The sequence below is a fragment of the Microcebus murinus genome, chromosome 13 (genome assembly GCF_040939455.1).
Source record: "Microcebus murinus isolate Inina chromosome 13, M.murinus_Inina_mat1.0, whole genome shotgun sequence".
Classification (NCBI taxonomy): Eukaryota; Metazoa; Chordata; class Mammalia; order Primates; family Cheirogaleidae; genus Microcebus; species Microcebus murinus.
This window is the reverse complement of record NC_134116.1, coordinates 70,200,881-70,222,932: the sequence shown is the minus strand read 5'-3', so window position 1 is coordinate 70,222,932 and position 22,052 is coordinate 70,200,881. Positions and strand designations below refer to the sequence as shown.

Here is a 22,052-nt window from a genome sequence, read left to right as displayed (position 1 = left end):
AATATAATTATGAAAGTACAATAGAAAATAAGGCCAGTGAAAAAGATACCATTGAGAGTGAAAAACGTATACAAAACAAAAAAAAAAAAGGAAAGTGCCCAGCAGTGCAAGGGAACAACGCAAAGGTCTGAGATCAATGTCAGAAGGACCCAAATCCAGAACAAGCTGAAGTGTAGTCTACAAAACTAACACAGCTCTTCCATCAGGTCCCACAGTATCAAAGGGTATATAGCCAGTTACCAAAGCAAAGGTAGTCTTCCTCTGCATTGATCCTGGAGTACACAGCAGAAGCAAAATAATTCCTTTACTATTTTCTACAAAGTACACAATTAGCCCATCTTATCAACCTCTTACAAATTTCCCCTAGTCCCATCTGTTCGTCCCTTTTCTACCCTCTGCCTTCTTCTCCACCCTCCAGGAACATGGCTCCTCCTAGACTATACAAGGCCATGGTCACAGAGATCTGGGTACCTGCCACTGGTGGAAAAGTTCTCTTGGATCAATATAATCTCCACATTTCTAGGGAGCTCATTTGTTAGGGTTATCAGACTCATCAGCATAGAGCTACTGAGAAACAAACCTGTACTTTTGTTGCCACTATTGACTATCTCTCAATAAGTAATTATACTTTTTAAAAATTTTTTCTACTTTCCACTAAGGTTGGAGAAGGGAACAGAAAATGGCAAGAATGGTGAGGAGGCTAGAAAACCACTGCAGCAGTCCCCAACCTTTTTGAGCATGGCCCAGGGATTGGGGACTGCAGCAGGGGATTTGGGATGAAGACAAGGAAGGTACTGTTGGCACACTGGGTGTACATGAAAAAATAAGTACATTAAAGTATACTTCAAATACTTATAATCTTGGTGCTTTTTATATAGCCCTTATATTGTTATGGTTTTTTGCAATGAAGTTATAGATAACAAAATTATATAGCCATAAAATCAAAAATGTTCTTCAAAACTAAATCATATTTATCATTAACTATGCATGTCCATAGATTGTTTAAGTAAAACAAATGCTTTAATTAATTCATTAAATATTTATAAAAAATATACCATATGCCAGATATTGTACTAGAGATATAATGATGAGCAAAACATATACAGGTCCTGCCATAATCAAACTCAAAGTAGTGTTCTCCTATAATAAAATATCAAAATAATAAATGAAATCAAATCTTCTATGAAAACATTTTATATATTTTTATAAATGGAGCTGCTCAGGAAAATTAGAACATTACCTTACTGTATACAGAAAAATTTACTTCTGAAGCAGTGGTATTTACCACCAGTGTTTATTGAAATTAAATTGAAAACAAAAATTATATCATGAAAAGTTTCATTGGATATAGAGTGGACATATTTCAGTAGTTTCTGAAGTATCTTGTGGATTTTTAATATTAGTTTAGTGTGTAAAAGACAGTTTTACCCAATGATGGCCATGCTTGTTAATGGTTTATATTAGTGGAAAGCTGTAAAATTATCCAAGGACTCTGTTAGCATTGGAATAATAATTTACCAAGACAATTACCACATACTGGAATTTTTTGCAGCTCTAATTCAGTATTATTAATAATAGATAAAATTGCACTTTTCTCAGGTTGCTGTGGGCAGCAGGGAATTATTTCAATGAATATTTCAGCACATTATTTTAATCATTGTTCCACCAAATCCAAGTAGGCAATATTTTATACTTCTTAATTCAGTCTACTAAGAAACCAGGGTCATTAAATTGCAAACTATTTGTAATGAGGTCTATGCTGTGATTTACAAGCCTTGTTAAAAACAGTGTAAAAGAAAGCAAACTGCGCCATTAATACTTGTAATTTGATGCTGCATTTGTTACTAAACACCTCATGATTAATGTTTTAGTAAAAGGAAGAACATTGTAAAAAAAATTAAGGGTAGAGCCAAGTGTTATAATGACTAAAATATAAGAATATTACTACTTTAAGTTTTGTTCATTTGTGGAGGAAACACGTATACAGACACAATGGTAAATTATAAATATATCAAAAATTATCTTAGTTTTCCAGTGAGACCAAAGAAATAAAGCTTCAATTTTATGGGGAAAAAAACACCTTTCTGGTTATGCATTGTTACTAATAAGAATTACTGTATTTTTATTTTCCCATTCTTAGCCAATTGCACGATTTCTGGCGTTTAGATTACTGGGAAGATGATCTTCGTCGAAGAAGACGATTTGTTCGCAATGCATTTGGCTCCACTCATGCTGAAGCACTGCTCAAAGCTGCAATAGAATATGGTTAGTACCAAAGCCTTTTACCCAAAAATACTTCTGGATATGAAGTGACTGTTTGCAGTTGTGATTGGGAATTTATGTTTTTCACTAGTATTTAGTGTTCTTCATAAGTAAGTCAGAAATATTTTGTTCTGTTTCATCCTTCAGCATTATTTAGGTTATACTTAATCAACCCAATATTTCTCACACTAGATATATTTTAGATCCTTCAACTTTTTTTTAAAGATTAAAAGACTACACATAGTTGGTTATTAACCAATATCCCTTTCATTTAGCTTAGAACAAGAAAAAAATCGATTTCTTTTTCAGTGTCTTTCAAACTTTGGTAACCCTGACCCATGGTAAAAATATATATAAATATTACATTGTGATCTTGTACTCTCAGACTTACATATTTTTATGTATAACTTATATTTTATATATAAACTTATATGTACTGTGTGAATATGTATGCATATATATGATGTTTGTATATATTCATATGTATACATACATATTTGTATATATAACTGAAACAAATGTTTTATTAATAAGCTTCTTACATGTAATTTTGTGTTTTAATCTCCCTCTATTCTTTTCAGTTTAATAAAATAAAATAAAATAAAAAATCCTGTTAAAATCTGCCAATTTAAATTCCCAGTCCTCCAGTCCTCCTACAATCTACAAATTAAGTTTGAAAAAGATGCCCCCCATTTTCAATATCATTAACTATCGCACTACAGTAGAACTATGCCCTAAATTATTTTTTATAAAATTTATAATAAATAGCAAATATCAAAATATTTTGTACTTTAATAAAAATGCTGCTACTTGTCCATTAAGAAGTATGCTCAGGAACATTTGGTCTATTTGCCCATTTTTAAATGCTCTAACAAAATTAAGTTTGGTTAAACATAGCAGAATCTTATAAACCATATACACTGAGGAATTATCAATAATGAACACTGGGCTGGGCACTGTGGCTCAGGCCTGTAATCCTAGCACTATGGGAGGCCAAGTTGGGAGGATTGCTTGAGGTCAGGAGTTTGTGACCAGCCTGAGCAAGAATGAGATTTCGTCTCTACTGAAAATAGAAAAATTTAGCAGAGCATGATGGGCACACCTATAGTCCCAGCTACTCAGGAGGCTGAGGCAGGAGAATCGCCTGAGCCTAGGCGTTTGAGGTTGCTGTGAGCTAGGCTGACACCACGACACTCTAGCCTGGGCAACAGAGCAAGACTCTGTCTCTAAATAAATAAATAAATAAAATAATAATGAATGTTGTTCATATATTTTTGTTATTACCCACTTTTGTTCTCTCAATTACTTGTTTTATTGTATTAATTTATTTATTTGTGAGTAATGAATGAGCCTAGCTTGGTAAATAGTTTTATATCATACTATAGTTTATATCATGTTACACTGTTCATGTTCTTAATGAATTGAACAGGGAAAATGTTTAATCCTCATAAAAAGACAAAATGTGCAAAGCTTTTAAAATTTGTCATCCCAATAACCTATTAATTGCTGTAACTTAGTAAAGCTCAAAACATTAATAAATAAATACATGAGGAGTTCATCTGAATCTGTTATACCTAAGATAAAAGTTACATGGTAACTTTATACAGTAAAAGTAACTATGGGAAAAAATATACCAGAAAAAATTATAGTTGGCCTTACTATAGGCAATTTCTTTAATCAACTCAAAGGATCGCCTAAGGATTTTAGTACCCTAAAGATTTGATACCAAGTTAAAATGAGATGTTATCTTTATGATCCTACAAGAGAGATTCTTAGAAATATCTGCCTACTTAGCAGTGGCATGCTTTATAATATGAACTTAAAATTATTAAAACTTCATTTCATTTGCCCAGTAATTTAGACTTTTTCACCAATACATCCTGAATTTATCTCATTTCAAATTAGAAACATCTAGAGAGAATCTATAGCAGAGGTTAAGCTATGGTGATAGCATTAGTGATACTGAATTGCCAAAGATTTAATTATATAGGATTCACATGATACTATATTCCATGTTCTACAGGTTACTTAAAAAAAAAGCTTTGTTAGAAAAATATTTTTTTTGTTTCTCCTTAAAGGTGAATACTTTAATTTTTGTGTTGAATTTTTAAAATATTTCTGTTAGTAAACCAGTGTCAAAGACTATCAGAAACCAATTTTAAAATCTTTTACCATAAAATCTTTTTGAAACTGATAGTCATATTTTAGTAACAGTAGCTATCATTAATGAACCTAAACTGAAAAATAATACTCTGATTTCAAAATAGATAAAAGGTGTAAGTGATACTATTCTCTATGTATGGTGTATTTTAAAATACAGTATTTATGAATTTTAAATGCTGGATCATCAACAGTATTCAGAGCCTATTATCCCTCTTGTGTTCTTTTATAAAAGAAAAGAGGAGTGTGTTTTTGTTTTAAACATAGTAAGAACAAAGACCACATCTACACCATAAAATATTCAGGAAATCTACATGATGCCTATGCTAGGGTTACTCCATGGCCATTTTGAAGGTTAAGATTATGGAGTGGAAGACAAAAGAAAACTAAAACAATTCTACCTTCAAAAACAAATCTCTTCTAACCTTCCTCACAGTTGACTTCTATGGACTTTTGGAACTGAGTAGAGAGTTGGGAGTAAAATATGGAGGATATAGAATGGTGAGTGGGAAAAGCACTCCCTGGACTGATCTATACATGAAAGTAGAGGAAGGAATTACAAACTGCCAAAAGAAAAATGATGTATCATGCCTTCTTCCTACCTCTTAATATGTCCAGTAATCTATGCATAAAGTATTTCTGCAGAAGAAATACAAAGTAGAGGGTGAGGCAGGAAGAAGGCTTGAGACCAGGAGTTCAAGATTAGCCTGGGCAACATAGCAAGAGCTCATCTCTACAAAAAAAAAAAAAAAATTAAAAAATTAGCTGGTATGGTGGTATGTACCTGTAGTCCTCGCTACTGGGGAGGCTGAGGTAGGAGTTGAAGGCTGCAGTAAACTGTGATCACACCACTGCACTCCAGGTTGAGCAACAGAGGGATACTCTGTCTCTCAAAAAAGAAACAAAGAAAGAAAAAGAAGGAAAGAAAAAAAGAAAAGAATAGAGGGAGGGAAGAAGGAAGAAAGGAAGGAAATAAGCATTTAAAGAAAAGTAAATGTTAGTAATTATTACAAAGCACTTCAACCAGTAAAAATAGATGTTGAAAAACTTAATTGAAAACATATTTTGTATATTTAAAAGAAAGATTTTTGTATTCACGGATTGCCAGGACATCCATATAAAAGTTTAAAAAAACAAAACAAAACAGCCCATCTTCTGGACACTCTGTCTGCCATTAAACATTGAACTGTGTTTCAGTATTTTGAAGTCTGGCAGTGTGTAGACTAACAACCAAATGATTGAATGTTTTGGAGTTGTGTGAACATAGATTAAGAAAAAGGATATGCACAGGCCTATAAATTCTGAGTGAGCTTTTATGATATTAATAATAATTTAAATTTAAATTAGTACTTCCTCTATGTTAAATAATTGCAGTATTTCAATTTCCCTATTGTTAAATTCTGTCTTGAAAGTTAAACATTATATGTATGTATAGAATCTCTGATGAAAACTTTGGTCAAAAATGTTGTATTCATATACATGGTAGCAACAAAATATGTTTTAGGAACAAAAGAATATTTTATGTAGGGAACTTTCAGTATGGCTAGAAGTATCTGAATCAATGATCAAAGTTTTCAGAATTTTAGACATTATATGTTGCGAGAACAATCTTAAATTACTCAAAAAGGGAATATTTACATGGCCATCAAAACAATCCTTGGAATTTCAATCACTATTAATGTAGTATATTGTGTTTTAAGAATATGAGCCCATATTAGTGTAACATAAGTGAAACTGATTTAGCAGATTTCATGTTATGATAAAAATATTTTGAGTTTCTTGATTTTTCCTGATATCCTAAATTCAGCCAAATTTTATTTTATTTTAGATTAAATTATATTTAAATTTTCATGTGATGGGAAGGAACATTTAGCCATAATTTGGATTTCATGACATTATTTTCAGGCAATTCATTTGGAGCCTTAAATAGAGTATTACATTTGCTTTCTTTTAAATGAGCAAACAATCAAAATTGGATATAATTTCAAGGGAAAAAAGGACATTTTATTTTATATTTTCTTTGAAAAGCTTTCCCTTCAATTTCATTATTAAAACTTGGTTGACCTTTTTAGGTTGGAAAATATCCTTTACACTGATGGAGTTTTTCATGCTTTTTAGTAATACTAATGAGTTGAATAATTTATGAGGTTGTCATGTGCAAAAGATTTTGTGTGATTTGATATACTTTCACCCTCTGGTGTGGGAATGTGATTAATAAAAACCTAGAGGCATGTAATTTTTTCCCTGATGTTTAATGTTCTAATTTCACATGTATTGAATGTGTTATTTAGGTGTGTTCTTAGAGTAAAATCTCATGCAAGTGCAAATTTAATTGATTACCAGGAATTTTACAAACCATAGCAGTGGAAGAATATAAGGGAAATATTTTAAAACTCATAAACTCATCTTCTGTTCTGCATGGTTTTCTTCTTCAGGGCAAAATAGGGAAATGACTGAAAAAGGAGGATTTTGTATATTGTGTATGTATTAAAGAAAAACCTAGACTAGTCAACTCTGGTACATTTCTAATACTTGAAGATTATGGCTGTCAAAGAATAGTATAAAATCTTAATAAGTTTGGTTGTCTTTGTTGACTGTCAGTAATCATTTAGGGCCTCTTTCCCTTCCATAAAATTACACTGGAACAATGTTTCATCAAAACCCAAGATCGCAAGTGCCTCCATGTCTGTGATCAAAGATATGATCTTAAATAGGTCTGATCAGGCGTCACAGAAGAGGGCAGGCTGCTTCCGCCTGAGGGGGGAAAAAACATAGAGCAAAGATGACAAAGTTAATCAGTCATTTCTTTGGCAATAAATAATAAGATATGCTGAAAACTGCAAATGAGAACATTCTTAAGTTCCTCAGAGATGTTTCTGCTTAACACCTGATTTATCTAAGCTTGTGAAGCCATCAAGATATGACCTTGATGAATAAAAAGCAGCTCTGTAATGAATCTGGAATTAAATTAGTTTTGATGGTATGTGCATGGCTACTGTAATGTGCTAGTTGCAGTCATCAAGAAACAGGAAATGCACTGAGAATAAAAAAATACCTAGGTAGCTATATAGTTGTTGAGAAAGAAGCTGTTAAATAATATGACTTCATTTTTTAAAGAGTTGATGGTTATTATAACGTTTGAGAAAGAAGATTTGATTTTTTAGCCTAATAACCTATTGTGCTATGGAAAGACTCTAGTAAACATCTTCATTGTTATTCGTTGATAACTCTATTTTAATTGGTATGTTATTAATTGGATCTCCATATTTAGAATGAAATAGGTGATCTGGTTATGGTTAAAATAATTTATTGCAAAGATAATGATGTAAATTTTTTTAAGAGAGAGAGAAAGACATGCAGGAAAGTGTCTGTCAGCTCCTTTTAGTTTTCAGTGTCATATTTTAGTAACATAAATTTGTCTTTACCCTATGTTTTTCACAGTCTCTTAAAATAATTTAAATGAATTATATGAAGACTATTACAAAATATGCTTATAAAATGCATTTTACAGATATTATAATTTTCATATCAACAAATGCCCCAACAAGCTGCTCGTTTTTATGTTGAAGATTCAGTTTTTAGACTTTAAACAGATTCAGAGGAGTCAGGTAACTATTAATTTAAAAGCGTTTATGGCATAGCATCTGCATGCCATGTATGTGCTAGATTCTAGATTTAGAGATTGAGAAAAACAGTTTCTGCCATCTATCAGCACATATTTTGGTTCATGGTTCTCCACAGGGGTGGAGATCAGGGTGTGCTACTGGCATCTAATGGGTAGAAATCAAAAATGTTGCTTAAAATATCTGATCACGCACAGGACAGCTTCCCACAGCAACAACAACAAAAACAACATAAATCTAACCCAAAATGTCAATAGTACCAAAGTTGAAAAACCCTGGTCTAGTGGAAAGAAAGAAACAGTTACTGAGGGAGGTAGTAGTTCCTAAAGGAGCACAAGGGAGATGTAGACTCACTGAGCCTGGTTGGAAGAGACTTCACAGAACTAATGATTTATGAATTGTCCCAAGAGAAGATTATGAATTTAACAGGTGATAAGGGAAGTAAAGGCAGAGGTAATAACAAAAATTACCAAGGCATGGAGGCGTACAGGACCATAAGTTGCTCCTTTGAGTGCCCTCAATGTTTTGCATTTGATGATAAATCACTTTGTAAACGTTTCAGAAAGTGTTTTTATTTTAGATGTTTCATATTCTCAGATAAAACAAAAACCTTTTGAGGACAAGATTTAGATCTTCTACTTATTCCATTTGGAGCATCCACATTAATAAAATTCTTTGTGCTTATTGTTCAGTTGCTGTTTTTTACTTAATTGATCATTGATGAGTTTTAAGTATACAAAGAATATATTAACCACACCATTCATCACTTTGGGTAACAGCATAAGAATAGGTTTTCTATGGACTAGGTCTAGAAGTATGGGATTTTCAAATTATTGCTGACTGACATGGAACTAATTTATATCACTATGCATAATCTTGCTTACATTCTTGTAGACTAATTTCTGGTAAAGTGTATACCCAATTGCATTTATAAATAATGACAGTATAGTATGATAAGTATTTTTATGAACATGTATTAAAAATGCTAGGGAGCTCAGTAAAGAGGGTTACCTAACTGAAGAAATCTATTTTAGTTGATCTTGAAAGGATGAATGGAAATCTTCCCAAGCACCGATTTGGTAAGGTGACATTGTGGAGAAAGAGACCAAATCACACAGTATAACATATTCAAGGAATGGAAAAGTGTGCTAAATGATGGAACACAGGATAGTGTGGGAAAATGGTAAGAAGATGAGGCTGAAAAAGTAGTTTGTGGCCATACTGTGAAGGAGATCATCGATAAGAGCCATTAATGGGTTTTTATTTGGGAAAAATGACAGACCATAGAAGTAGGTGACATGCTAAATTATAAGTGGTAGATAGAACTAAAACTCAAACTGAATACTATCCTCTTACCCTACCATATGTTGCTGTAAATACATTTGGAATTCCCTTAACTGCGAGGACATTATTGAACATTTCCCCACTACAAAGTTTGCCTGCTAATTTTTGGTTGACTCTTACAGCCTGTCATCCATAAAGCTACATCAAAATAGATTAGCTTAGTATCATTCACATGACGTGTCATTTATAAAAACATTTTTAAATGTGTTTGGTGTTTTTAAAATTGCTTTTTAATAACCTATATCAGTACCCTCATTTAGATACTCCATTTTTTTAACAGAGACATTTTTGTTAATTACCTCTTTCTTCCATGTCTTTGAGCCAGTTGCTTGTCTGTCCCAAAAATCTCCTACCTCAATTTCCCATAGTCTCATACTTTTCAAGTGAATTTCCCACACTGAACTTTGTGGCAGGCTTTAAAAAGAAAACCCAAGTGTCATTCCTGAGGTTAATGCCACCCACTCCCCATCCTCTCAGCCCTCTTTCAAGTTGTCCAGTTTATCTTTCCTTTCATTCCAAGGGTTGCCAAACTTTCTAACTTCTATTCTGCTACTCATCTGCCATCTACCTTTTTTGGTGCAGATGCAGGTTTCTTTCCTTTGACCCTCTTCCTCTCCCTTCATTCTTTACTGTATTCTAGAAAAAAAAATGTTCATTATAAGAAATCTTTTAAAAAGAAAAAAATTATAGAAGGGGGAAAATCACCCATAGTCATCTATGTAAAGATAACTGTCTTTACCGTTTTGATTTATTTATTTCTTTTTAGTCTTTTTTCCATGCATATTTTGTCTTAGGGACCAAACACTATACAAGGTACTCAAATAGTCAAAAGATGAATAATGCACCATCTCTTCTTTATGACATTTAGAGGGTTCAAAACTGGCCCAAGTTTTCTATATATTTTATCATGTTTTTTCACAAGCAAAATGTGCCATGTGATTTTTAATCTAATGATACCCTATTTTAACTAATTAAAAATCACCCTAACTTCATGGCTAATCAAAATCCTACCAAGTAAGAGCCAGTCTAAAATGCAGAGAGATTATACATTTACCATCATGTATATTCTTAAAATATGGTTTATTAGATTTCCTTTAAAAAGCATAGAATGCAGTTTTTTACATTGACTCCATTAAAAAGATTATTAAGTTAACATTTCATACTTATATAATGCTTCACTTAAATTCAGTATTTTCTTGCACCTTTTTAATTACATTTTCCTGTTTAAAAATGCTGTTTATGAATATCTTCTCTGTTGGTCTGCTCTACGAAATATTGCTTACATATGAATATTTTGAATTAGGAATAAATGAAATTCTATTTTTGCTGTCAGAACCAAATTGTAAAGATGCATTGCATGTCTTTGAAAATCAGTATACTCTATTAGCAGCCCTGTCAATATAAAAAGTGCATTCCATTTCCACCTCTTGCTCTAATAACCTTTTCTGTGTTACTCTGAGGCAGTTCACATAATCAGAGTATATTGTCGGCTTACTGGAGTTGGGGAAGCATGAAATGAAAATCACGTTAATATTGATCTAGTTCTTTACTCGCACATGTCCTTGATGTCCTTTTCCACTGAGCAATAACTGTTGGGGTTATGTAGCCATTTTCTTATCTTCTTTCTTAAATTCCAGTAAATTGTTTACAAGCATAACTAATCTGAATAAGAATTTAACACGTGCATATAATTTGTACAAACATTTAATCTTAATTAATATCCAGATTGTTAATACTGCATGTGTAATATACCACTGAAATATTTTCCCCCAGCTTTTCAGAAAACAGATAACCTGAATGTATAATGTCTGTGTCTAGTTTAAAACAATCAAAAGTCTGTACAAATTCCTCTTTGGTAAGAACACAAAGAATGCTGTACTCTAATTTTGTGTAATTTAATAATGTGCTAAAATGGACCATAAGTGCCATCAATTATTGACTTAGGTAAGCATTACCATTTTTGAATCAAGTTCTTTGTAAATCTGAAGCTAATATCTTGGGTTTTTAATTTTATGGTACTATAAATAATGTCTAGTTTGGATTACACAATATAGTCTATGTTAACAAAAATAAATTGAGGTGGGAACCATGGTTCGATTGATTCATTCAGACTAAAAATACCCACAACTAAGAAAGAAGAAATTAGATACCTAAACTATCCAGATTTTATATCTGTATTTATTAAATGTGTTCAATAACTACTCAGATTTTACTTAAAATGTGTTTGAAACAACAAATAGAAATAGTCTATTTAAATAGAAACCATCTATTTTATTTATAGAAATACTCACTTTCATAAAATTATCTTTGATTTTATTGATAAAGTAAGGTTCCTCACTCAGCATCAGGTATAAAAGCATAAAAAGATACTTGAGATTTTTAGTCATTGTTTCATGTTTTTATTCAGTATCACTAAGTTTTCACTACTGGGATTTTTCTACTAAAAGGTCTTTTCTTTTAAAAAAAAAATCCTATTCTGTACAGAAGATAATTTGATTTTTTTGTCTTTAATCTTAGTAGAAAAGTAGTCTTTCCCTTTAGATCATCATAATTTATGTTTCTTAAGAAAACATACTATAAAGTCAAACACAAAATTAAATTTTGAACTTAGATAATTTACAAAGAAAATATTTACTTGATAGTAAATAATTGCAATGGTAAGGTGTGTTTTATGTATGTATCTATTACATTTCTCTCACAGATACACAAATAGAAAGTCAGCATAAAATGTTCTTGAACAATAGGTTTCTCAGTATAATAAAAATGATTCTTTCATCTTGTTTTGAAATGTTCAAAATTGTAAATTTCTCAGCAATAAATTGATTCATACATGTTATTGCATGAGATCATGTCACTATATCTTATGTAGTTCGCTGAGAGGTATATTTATCTTAAAATCTTTTCTTTTTAGTGGAAATTAAATAAAATTTAGATACCACGGTCCCCAACTCCCAGGCCACAGCCAGATATCAATCCATGTCCTGCTAGGAAAACAGGGCCGGGCATCACTGCCCGAGATCCACTTCCCCACTCTGCTCCTGCCCCTCCACCCCTGTTCTCCCTCATGCCCCATTCAAGTAAAACTTGTCTTCCATGAAACCAGTCGCTGGTGCCCAAAAGGTTGGGGACCACTAAAAGCACTGCTCTGAAAAGGTATTTGTTGCTCTGACTTGAGTTTCAATGAGAAAAAGTAATCCGTATTTTTAAGTTTCCCAAAGTGTTCATGTTATTCATGCTTTTAAAAGAAAGCATTTAGGTTTGAAAACTAATTGCAACATTTTATCTTACTTACATAGTGACAAATTTTGTCAAAACCCATTGAACAAGCTAAAAACATTGTGAAATGGTATATATTGAAAAGAATTTCTCCTTTGAAAAAGAGTGCCATCCTATGAAACTGCTTTCCAGATATTTAGAAACAATTTTTCCAATAATACATTTAGGTGAAATTAAAATGAGACTAAATTTCCATTCTGCCAGTGTCCTTCCAAAGATGAAAAAGAAGTCTATCTTAGATGCATTATCGTTTGTTGAGAAAGCAGAAGTTCTTTTCCTTCAAATATCTGAGATATTAAACACATGTATATTAAAATATCTATATACATAATTGAAAAGCTTATCAAACACATTGATACTTATGTAATTTTATTTAATAATATCTTTAAATATATAAAATAGTTATGGGAAGAAACAGTTTTAAGTATAAGCTGTTTACACTGCATTCAATTTCACAAGCCCTTCATAACACCTGTGCTACATGCTATTTTTCCTGCCTTAAGGGAGCATTCAATCTAGTAGAAGGGTTGAAGGGTCCTCTTCGGTTATAATGAATATAAAAAGACTGTTATAACAGCATGGTGGAAGGAAGAACATTAACTCCACTGAAGGAGAAGCAACTGTCACTTATTGAATACCTGATATTGGATGGGCATAGTGGCAAGACCTTAGACTTATGCTTTACCTTGAGTTTTTAAATCAACTTTTATAAGCAATAAAATATTGACTATGTTCTTCTTCCATTTTAAATTATGTACTCAGTATACTCTTTTAATACGCTAATTTTTTGTCTTACTTATTTTATGAAAATTTTAACATTTTGGAAGCTTATTATGTAACTAATCTTCACACATTTTCATTGTCTCATTTTCACTTTGCAATAATCCTGTGAAAGTTTGGTTGGGTGATACTTACTATTCCTCTTTTACACATTGGAAAACTGAAATTATGAGATTGGTGTGGATTATTTAAACAATATTCCTAATTTAAACAATATTCCTAATGGGTATTGGCAAGAACAATAAAGTAAGAATGGCAAATCACATAGTCCAACTTTCTCATTTATGAGGAAACTGTAAAAGACATAAAAGAGAAGTTACTAAAGTAGCATGCATATAAAATGATTAATATATGAACTATGTTTATGTTTTTTCATGTGGTTACTCAACAAACATTTATTACCACTTTATTTGACACTTAAAACACTCAGAAATTAAAGTCCAGTAGAGAATCCCTAAATAAAAGGCTCTGAAATGAGCAATGATAAGATATTAAGGCTTGTTTCTCAGAAAGGTTACACAGAGAAGGGAATAATCAACCAAACTGTGTCCTGAAGGACAAGGCAGGTAAGAGAATTCCACATAGAAGAAATTTTGTGTGTCAAGATTTGAGACGACGTGGCATGTATGGGGACAGAAGCACTCAGCTCTTTGGGAATATGAGGTGTGAAGAGGCCAAATCAGTAAAGTAGTGAGGTTAAGTAAACAGGAGCCAGGTCATTAGCTATAGCCGTTTATTTAAGTTGTCCGGATAAAATAACAATGAAAATGTATTCTTCCATAGTTCTTATACATAAAATATATAGATATACATACACATGCATATATATACATATATATGTATACATATATATAATTTTTAATAAATGACAAATTTAAGCCAGAGTTCCATAATAAATATAAATAATAATAGCATAAAACTGGTAAGAAGCTGATTCTATACTAAACAGGCTTATTGTGGGGTTATATCTATTTTCTTTGTGCATTAGCCACATGTATATACTATTTATGTCTTATCTACTATTGAGAATTACTTTCTTCTTTAGTATAGATGTTTTAGAGTTGACTGTAGTATGATTTCTTAAATAGAAATAAAGTTTTCTGTATTATTTTCCTTTAAATGGTTTATATTTATCAATAGAAAAGATCACAAAGAGCAAATGAACTAATTTCTTTACTTTACCTCGATTGTTTGGCCATTCCAGGTAGACATATTCTTTGATATTATTAAGATGAGTTAATGTCTCCCATTTTTCATTTCTATATTTCAACTTAAGCTTATTTAAAATGATAATTATTAACGATAACATAGTAGTAACAATAATACCAGAGTATAGTAATAGTACTAGCAACATTTTCATTCTCCTGTTACTTCGTTTTTAAAATATACTTCATTTCACGTGGACTTTTGGTTATTAAGGGAAATTTTATGAAAATGGAACTTCAGATTCATGCAATGCAGTGTCTTATATTAGATAACATTTTCACATACAGAATTTCTGCAAGTATGTATATTCACTAAGAAGTCTGTGAATAGAATACTTTCATGTGGAAAATACTATATGTGTAATTTTGGATTTAGCTTCATAAATTTATTACTTGGTGACTTTTTTCTTGTGAAACTTTTAAATTTTATGGCATTTTAATGTTTTCATAGAAAATAGCATATATGTCTTTCCTATCCTGCTTTAAACATAATTCACATTTTCAAATCCAAGACATTCTGGTGGTTTGTGGTATTCGCTTGTTAATTTCTTGATGAATGGCTTAAGAGGCCAAGAAGTGCACTCAGTCCAACATGTCTTCTGAAGATAGATGATTGCAAATAATTCTCTTCCCAATCAGATTTTGATTTGTTGGATGTTAAACCAATTCTACCTAAGGACAGTGTTTACAAGCCTTGTAATGAGACAGCCCTTTGAGACCTTACCTCTTTCTGCCTGTAATTTTGATGAATGAAACTCTAATTCATAAAAGATACTGTGATTGAAAAGCACCTTTAGATCTCATACACTTTAATTTGGATAAATGTTTGGTGCAGTACCATAAAATCAGGACTTTTACTGAGCTGCAAACTGATAACACTTCAATAGTAATGATAAGTTCAGTGTGTTGATATGGATTAGTTTACTATATATCTTTTAAAGACATGATTGTTTTACTGCTTTAAAACCAGACAGAGTAAAATTGAAAGCTTCATACATGTTTCAGAGCTCACCTTCCTTCTACAACATTTTTTATTGGTAGATATTTATTTGGGTAACACAAGAGTAACATAAAGCTTTTTTACATAGCTGTGATACATGGAAAAACTTGCTTTATTAGACTGATTCACATGCAAAAGACTTTCATGTAAAGAACCAAGTTCTCTTTCATGTAAATATATAGATTCTCCAGTTCTCCCTCAAACTGAAGGCATGTCACTAAGACTTTGAGATATCCTGGTAACTTTAGATTTAGCAATAGCCAGAGGCAACTGTTATATCTGAGTTTATTCATGTATTCAGGATCTATGAAGGCTTGCTTGCTCTGTGCCAGGCAGTGTGCTAAGTACTGAGAATACAAAGACAAAATCATGCTTCCAGTCATCAAGGAGCTTCCAGGCTATTTTGGAGATAAATAAGCAGTTATATTAACAGTATCTGTAACTACTACAGTAGAGGATCTGGGAGGTATGGTGGAAGCATACGGGAAAGAGTGTACAAGCCTACCTTAATAAATCAGAGAAGGAAATACAGTGGGAGTTAAACTTGAACTTCAGTTCAGCAGGTGTTTGTGGCGCACCTGCTGGGTGCCAGGCACAGAGGCTACAGAAATGAGGCTATAGCCTAATAGAGAGGACAAACACATAACAGGTAACACCTGTACAGTGCGGTCGAGTTATATGTAAGCTGTGAAGGTGCAGAAGAGTTGGTTAGGAAAGCCCCTAAAGGAGTGAATTTTGAAGAGCAAGTAGGAATTAGCCAGATAAAAGAAGAAGGAAGAAACATAGCATACAGAGGGGATTACATTAGCACAGCTAAAGAGGCATGTGAAAGCATGGCATATTTTGGAAGATATAAATGGTCCAATATTGCTGAGAAGGGAGTGGTAAAAACATGGAACTAGTGATAAAAGGATGAAAGGCCTTGGTAAGCCATACTAAGAAGTTTAGATTTCATCCTGCAGTATAAGCCTTGCAACACCGGACTGTTGTTGATCGGGAAGAGTTGATAAACAATATTAATCAGGAAAATATTCTCAACTTACTTGTATATTGTAATAATCACTCTGACAAAAGTATGGAAGATGATATGAGTAAGGCAGCTACCGAAGCCCTCCAGACCAAAATGATGGTGGCCTGAACTAGGGCAGTGGCAGTCACCATGCAGGATGAATTCCTAGGTTTTTGGCTTAAGTAAGTGGGTGGGTCAAAATAGGAGGAAGAAGAGGAGCAAGAGACAAATAGCTCGGTTAAGGAAATGTTCATTTAATAATATCAAGGCAGAGACATCTAGAAATATGGCTATAAAGACCTCAGGAGAGACTTCTGGATTATTATATTTTTTATTTTAGTGTATTATGGGGGTACAAGTGTTAAGGGTACTTATATTGCCCATGCCCTCTCCCCCCTCGATAAGAGCTTCAAGCATGTCCATCCCCCAAATGTTGCACATCTTACTTGTGATTTGCCTCTTTTGTTCTCAGATGATGTAAACTCTGTGTTTCTCAAATTAAGTTACTACCCAAGAAACAAACAAGTTTTAAAGATAGCTACCATCAAAGATTACTATTGTGCTGGCTTTGTATCACCAGAAATCAAATAGAATTAAGATACATTTCTGAAGTATTCAGTGATCTATCCTCAGTCTTTTATTCTAGAAATAGGAGCTGTCTATGGGCCAGTGAAGTAAGAATACACATGAAACCCACTTAATTCTCTCCTTTCTGATGTAACATTGTTGTAATAATGCTGTTTGTCTCTCAAGCATTTATCAAAACATATATTTAACAATCTAATACTATATATTTTAAGCTATATATTAACTACATTCTCTAGATGCTGTCATCCAGCTAAGATGACAGACTCAACCAATGACACTCTGTAATGGTATTGTGACGTGACTCTGTTCCTCAACATGCGTTTTTACCCCTTTCACCTTTGAGTCAATTTTTTCATGTTTTAGCAAATAGAATTGGCTATATGCTACAGTTACTGACCACAGTTACTGACCAAAAGAAGTTTTCAAACTGAAAAGGAAAAAAGAAAAAGGCTAACACTGTTTTACAGTCCAAGTTTTATGACCGCTCGATGCACTTCCAAGAAAATGGTTGAGCACATCAATAGGCAGTAATGGACTGTTGGAAGTCCTATGGTATGGGCCTGAGAGAATTGACCAAAAGTAGTATAAATTGTAGCTGGAGAGAATTTTGGCCAGAGGCATGACATGATTTGGAGAGTAATTGCCTATATACACAACACCATAACAAACTCTAGAATATAATACAACACCACCATATAGGACTGATTTATTAGGCTCCCATTTCTAGGAATATATCCACCACAACAAATGAGATATGAAGATATTTTCCTAGTTAATGCTGCTCGTTGAAGCCTATAGTATCCTAATACTACAGCTAGAACACAACATTTTCTTCCAAACTGAATTTCAACTTCAAGTAATGTGAAATAGAAGTATTTTCTTATGTGTATGTGGGAGGTGGGTGTATATAAAAATATAAATATATACGTATGTGTGTATAAAATTTGCTTGCATTTCAGATAATGTTATATTCATTGTCACCTGCCAAAGCAGGTGCTTGAATGTAAATATGGAAATAATTTTGTTAATCAAATTCATGATGGCTTCAAATGCATTGGTTTCTAACTTGTACATTGACATGTTAATGCCAAGTCAAATTTTGCTGTATTTCAATTTTTCTGCTTATTGTTATGTGTTTTAGTTTTGGCTTTTTATATTATTTTATATACCAAATTAAGGATATCATTTCAGAAAAATGGTATTTTTTTCATTAATTGCTAAAGAAATAGCTATTGTGGAGTAGGTTTTATGTCTCCATAATTCTTAATTCCACCTTTCTGTAACTTTCCAGTGATAACTGTATTCCTCTCAGATGTGAATACTTTCTTGTTTTCTTCATACCTATCTCATCTACTTTCAAAGTGATCTGATCAATTGATTAGCTAATTAACACTAAAATATAATTATGTAAAATTATGTAATTATATGGATCAGAAAACTGAGTTTGAGATGAGGTGTAGATTTTTGATAGAATGTGCACTGATCTTAGAGTCATTAAGACATGGATAATGGAGTCCTTTCTCTATCACTAGCCAACTGCTGGGTCCTTCAACAATGCATGTAGCATTCTTAGCCTATTTCCTCACATACAAAATAAGGATAAGTGATTGTAGTCCCCACTTCTCACAGAAGACCAAACAAGATAAAGAAGGTTAAAATATTCTGTAATTGGAAACTAATATGTAAATGCAACGTATAATTTTAATAAAGTAATCAATTATTTGTAATACTGTGAACAAAAACAATCATAGTAACCTAAATTATTATATTTTGGCTGTGATTAGGCACTGAAGAAGATATAGTAAAGTCAAAGAAAACATTCAGAAGTCAGGCAATAGTGAACCAGAATGCAGAGACAGAGCTCATGCTGGAAGGAGACGATGATGCGGTCAGTCTGCTACAGGAGAAGGAAATCGACAATCTTGCCGGTAAATTTTTAAATATTTTTTTCTGTTTGTTTGAATAAATACACACAGAGTTGCTGAATTTAAAATGTATTTCCTGTTGAATAAACATGTGCCAGGGGTTTTAACAATGCTCAGTCATGTGAATGCTAATGATTTACTTTATGTCATTTCTAGTAGTGAAGAGAATACCCCAAACAAATGTGTGTTTTACTGGCAATGAATAAATAACATCAACTTTCTAATGAAAACCAACTTTTTATATAGGAGAAATAATACATAGTATAAGTTATTCATATATAACTGCCTATATAGTTGGAAGGTAGGATAGACTCATCAAATAGATTCATTTGATGTACATATGTCTCTAATATGCTAAGAGCCATGAAGAATAAATAGCTCCTTGAGCTAGGTGACCATCAAATTTGCCCTTTCCTGCCTACTGTGACTTTGTGGAATGTACCTCCCCACTACCGTTTTGTTATCTAGCCTCACACTGCTAATCCCCTACCACCTGCAGACATTCTTTCCCCTACCACTTCAGTTTCACCTTGTCCTGATGCTGGTCCATTCTGGGTGGCATCTGTAGTGACCAGATGGAGGATGGATATCTTAGAATATTGGTTCATAACCTTTTTTGGGGTTTCAAAACACTGTGAATCTGATGAAAGCAGATTGCTGACAATTTCAGAGTATTCACTGGACCCCTGGAAACCAGTCCATGGAATCACATCCAGATCTTCAACTTAAAACTCCTGAGTGGCTGAGTCTTACCTCAGTTCTATATTTTGAGCTCATACAACATTGACGTAGAAGGTAGCAATAGAGAGGTGGATTTATATTTATCATTCTGTGTATAAAACCATACTGGAAATTATCTGGTATGGCTTTATGAAAGCCTCCAGTGATTTCTTTCTACCAGTTAGATATTTCTCTTTTTATCAAAGAAAAAATGTTACCGTTAATTGTAAATTGGAGATAGCATATTATTTTCCTGCTTCTAGATTCAATATATGCTTAATAACTTTATTCTAACACTAGTTCCTAAATATATCTATGTTATTAACATTTATCTATCATGAAAACTGTTCTTCCTATTTAAAAGTAACCTTAAGTCTATGATGAAATGTTTGCCTTGAATTCTTAAGTAAACATTCAAGTTTTGGTTTTATTGTATTTGTAGTTTCTTTCTTTTAGTAGCTCAGAGATTTTTATCTGAGGCCATTTGGAAATTTAAGCAAATCCAGTTCATTGATTATTTGTTCACAGGTGTGTTTTCTCTTTTCCTGGTCTCATTCTTGATCTTAAAGAACATAGAAAATTCATAAATGTTATTTCTGACCCTTTTAGATAATGTGTTACCCTTCCTCATTTGCATATGCTAGCAGATATGTTTAATAATTGTACAATTTGGTTTAGACTCTCTGGTCCTTTCTTCCCACTGAAGATAATTAAGTAGTTGACACAAATTTGCCTTGCCCTTTGAAATTCATTATAATGAGATCTGTCCAGTAATGCCAGTGGTATAATACAACAAAGGCTAATCCCTTTATATTTCTCTTCTTTAATGGTAGCTCATTATATATTAATTTATGTTTATAAGCAAAATTTCTCCCCAAAATTAAGTTTAAACACCTGAAGAATAATGCAAGTATGCTTGAAAATATTTGAAAATCAAGCTGTGTGGCTCTTGACCAGTTATCTCTATCAAGACTCCTCTAAACTTTTTTATTTTAACAGATTTTTCTTTGAGCACTTCTGCTTCTCTACATGTCTACCTGATGCCAAACTTATACTCTTCTAGCAGAATCCTTGTGTCTAAAAAATCTTACAACTACCCTAAAATATTGATCCCCTGCCTAGTCTATAGTGTTCATTTCTAAAACAGCAGCCCACAGATGTACTCTGAACCTTGAATTCAGTGGAAAAGAAGTGGGGGATGGGTGTTTTGTGAAGGGCCACTGGAATAGTCTGCATAATTTATAGGAATATGTAGATTCATTTGGTAAACTCTGAAGCCTATTTATTTAATCTAGGCTGCTATAATACTGACATTACATAAAATTCATTTTTAGAGGTTGATTCCAAGCTAGAATTCATAGGCTTAAAATATCAGCTGTTAATAAAGTTTCAGACCACATACATACATAACATTTTTTGTTCCAAGAATTATTATCCAGATCATAGTTATCTCTGTCTCAGAAATTAAAGTTTGCTAAGTAAAAATATCTTTCTTATTCATAACTTATCATTCTAAGTAGCATGATAGTGCTATGCTGCCTAAAGAAAATTTTACCATAACAGGAAACCTAAGTTCAGAAGATCCTAAATTAAAATCCAGAAGATCCAAAAATCTGTGTTTAATATTAATATAATTTCACTTTTATTTAGTGTTTCAAATATTATGTAAAATAACAAGTACCCATTTCCATCTCTGAGATGAAAATTACAGGTGGTATGGCTTGCCTATTATTAAGTATAAGAAATACACTTTCAAATATATAAAAGCAATTAAAGTTCTTAGATTTTTAGATTGCATATAAAAGAATACACCATTTTTATAAGTGTAATTATAAACCGTAATCTGCTGATTAGCAGAATACTTTTTCTTGTTTTGCTGACATAGGCACATGGATGAGAAGATCATGCATTATCATTTGTCATTATGCAATATTACTTGATAGTCAAGTAAATTCAAACAAATAGAAAACTAAGGGAAAATACTAATTTAGTTAAGATTAATTCTGTATTTTGGTTTAAATGATAGGATCAATTTTTGTTCCTAAAAAGAAGAAAAAGAGGAAGACTAGCTAGCATGCCTCACTAGGAACCAGTGTTGAGAGGGTTTATGTGTCCAATGAATCTTAACAACAGTCCTATAAGGTAGATGCTGTTATTACC

The 22,052-nt window shown here is 32.4% G+C and overlaps 1 protein-coding gene across 11 annotated transcripts in view; it reads left to right on the top strand.

Annotated features, from left to right (window-relative positions):
* NBEA (neurobeachin) overlaps positions 1–22,052 on the top strand; it is a 582,638-nt gene that overhangs the window by 355,624 nt on the left and 204,962 nt on the right. For all 11 annotated transcript variants that reach the window (XM_076009491.1, XM_076009489.1, XM_076009488.1 and 8 more), the window contains 2 exons: positions 2,141–2,265; positions 19,032–19,175. In XM_076009491.1, coding sequence (XP_075865606.1) covers positions 2,141–2,265; positions 19,032–19,175 — 269 coding nt within the window. The remainder of the gene's footprint in view (positions 1–2,140; positions 2,266–19,031; positions 19,176–22,052) is intronic.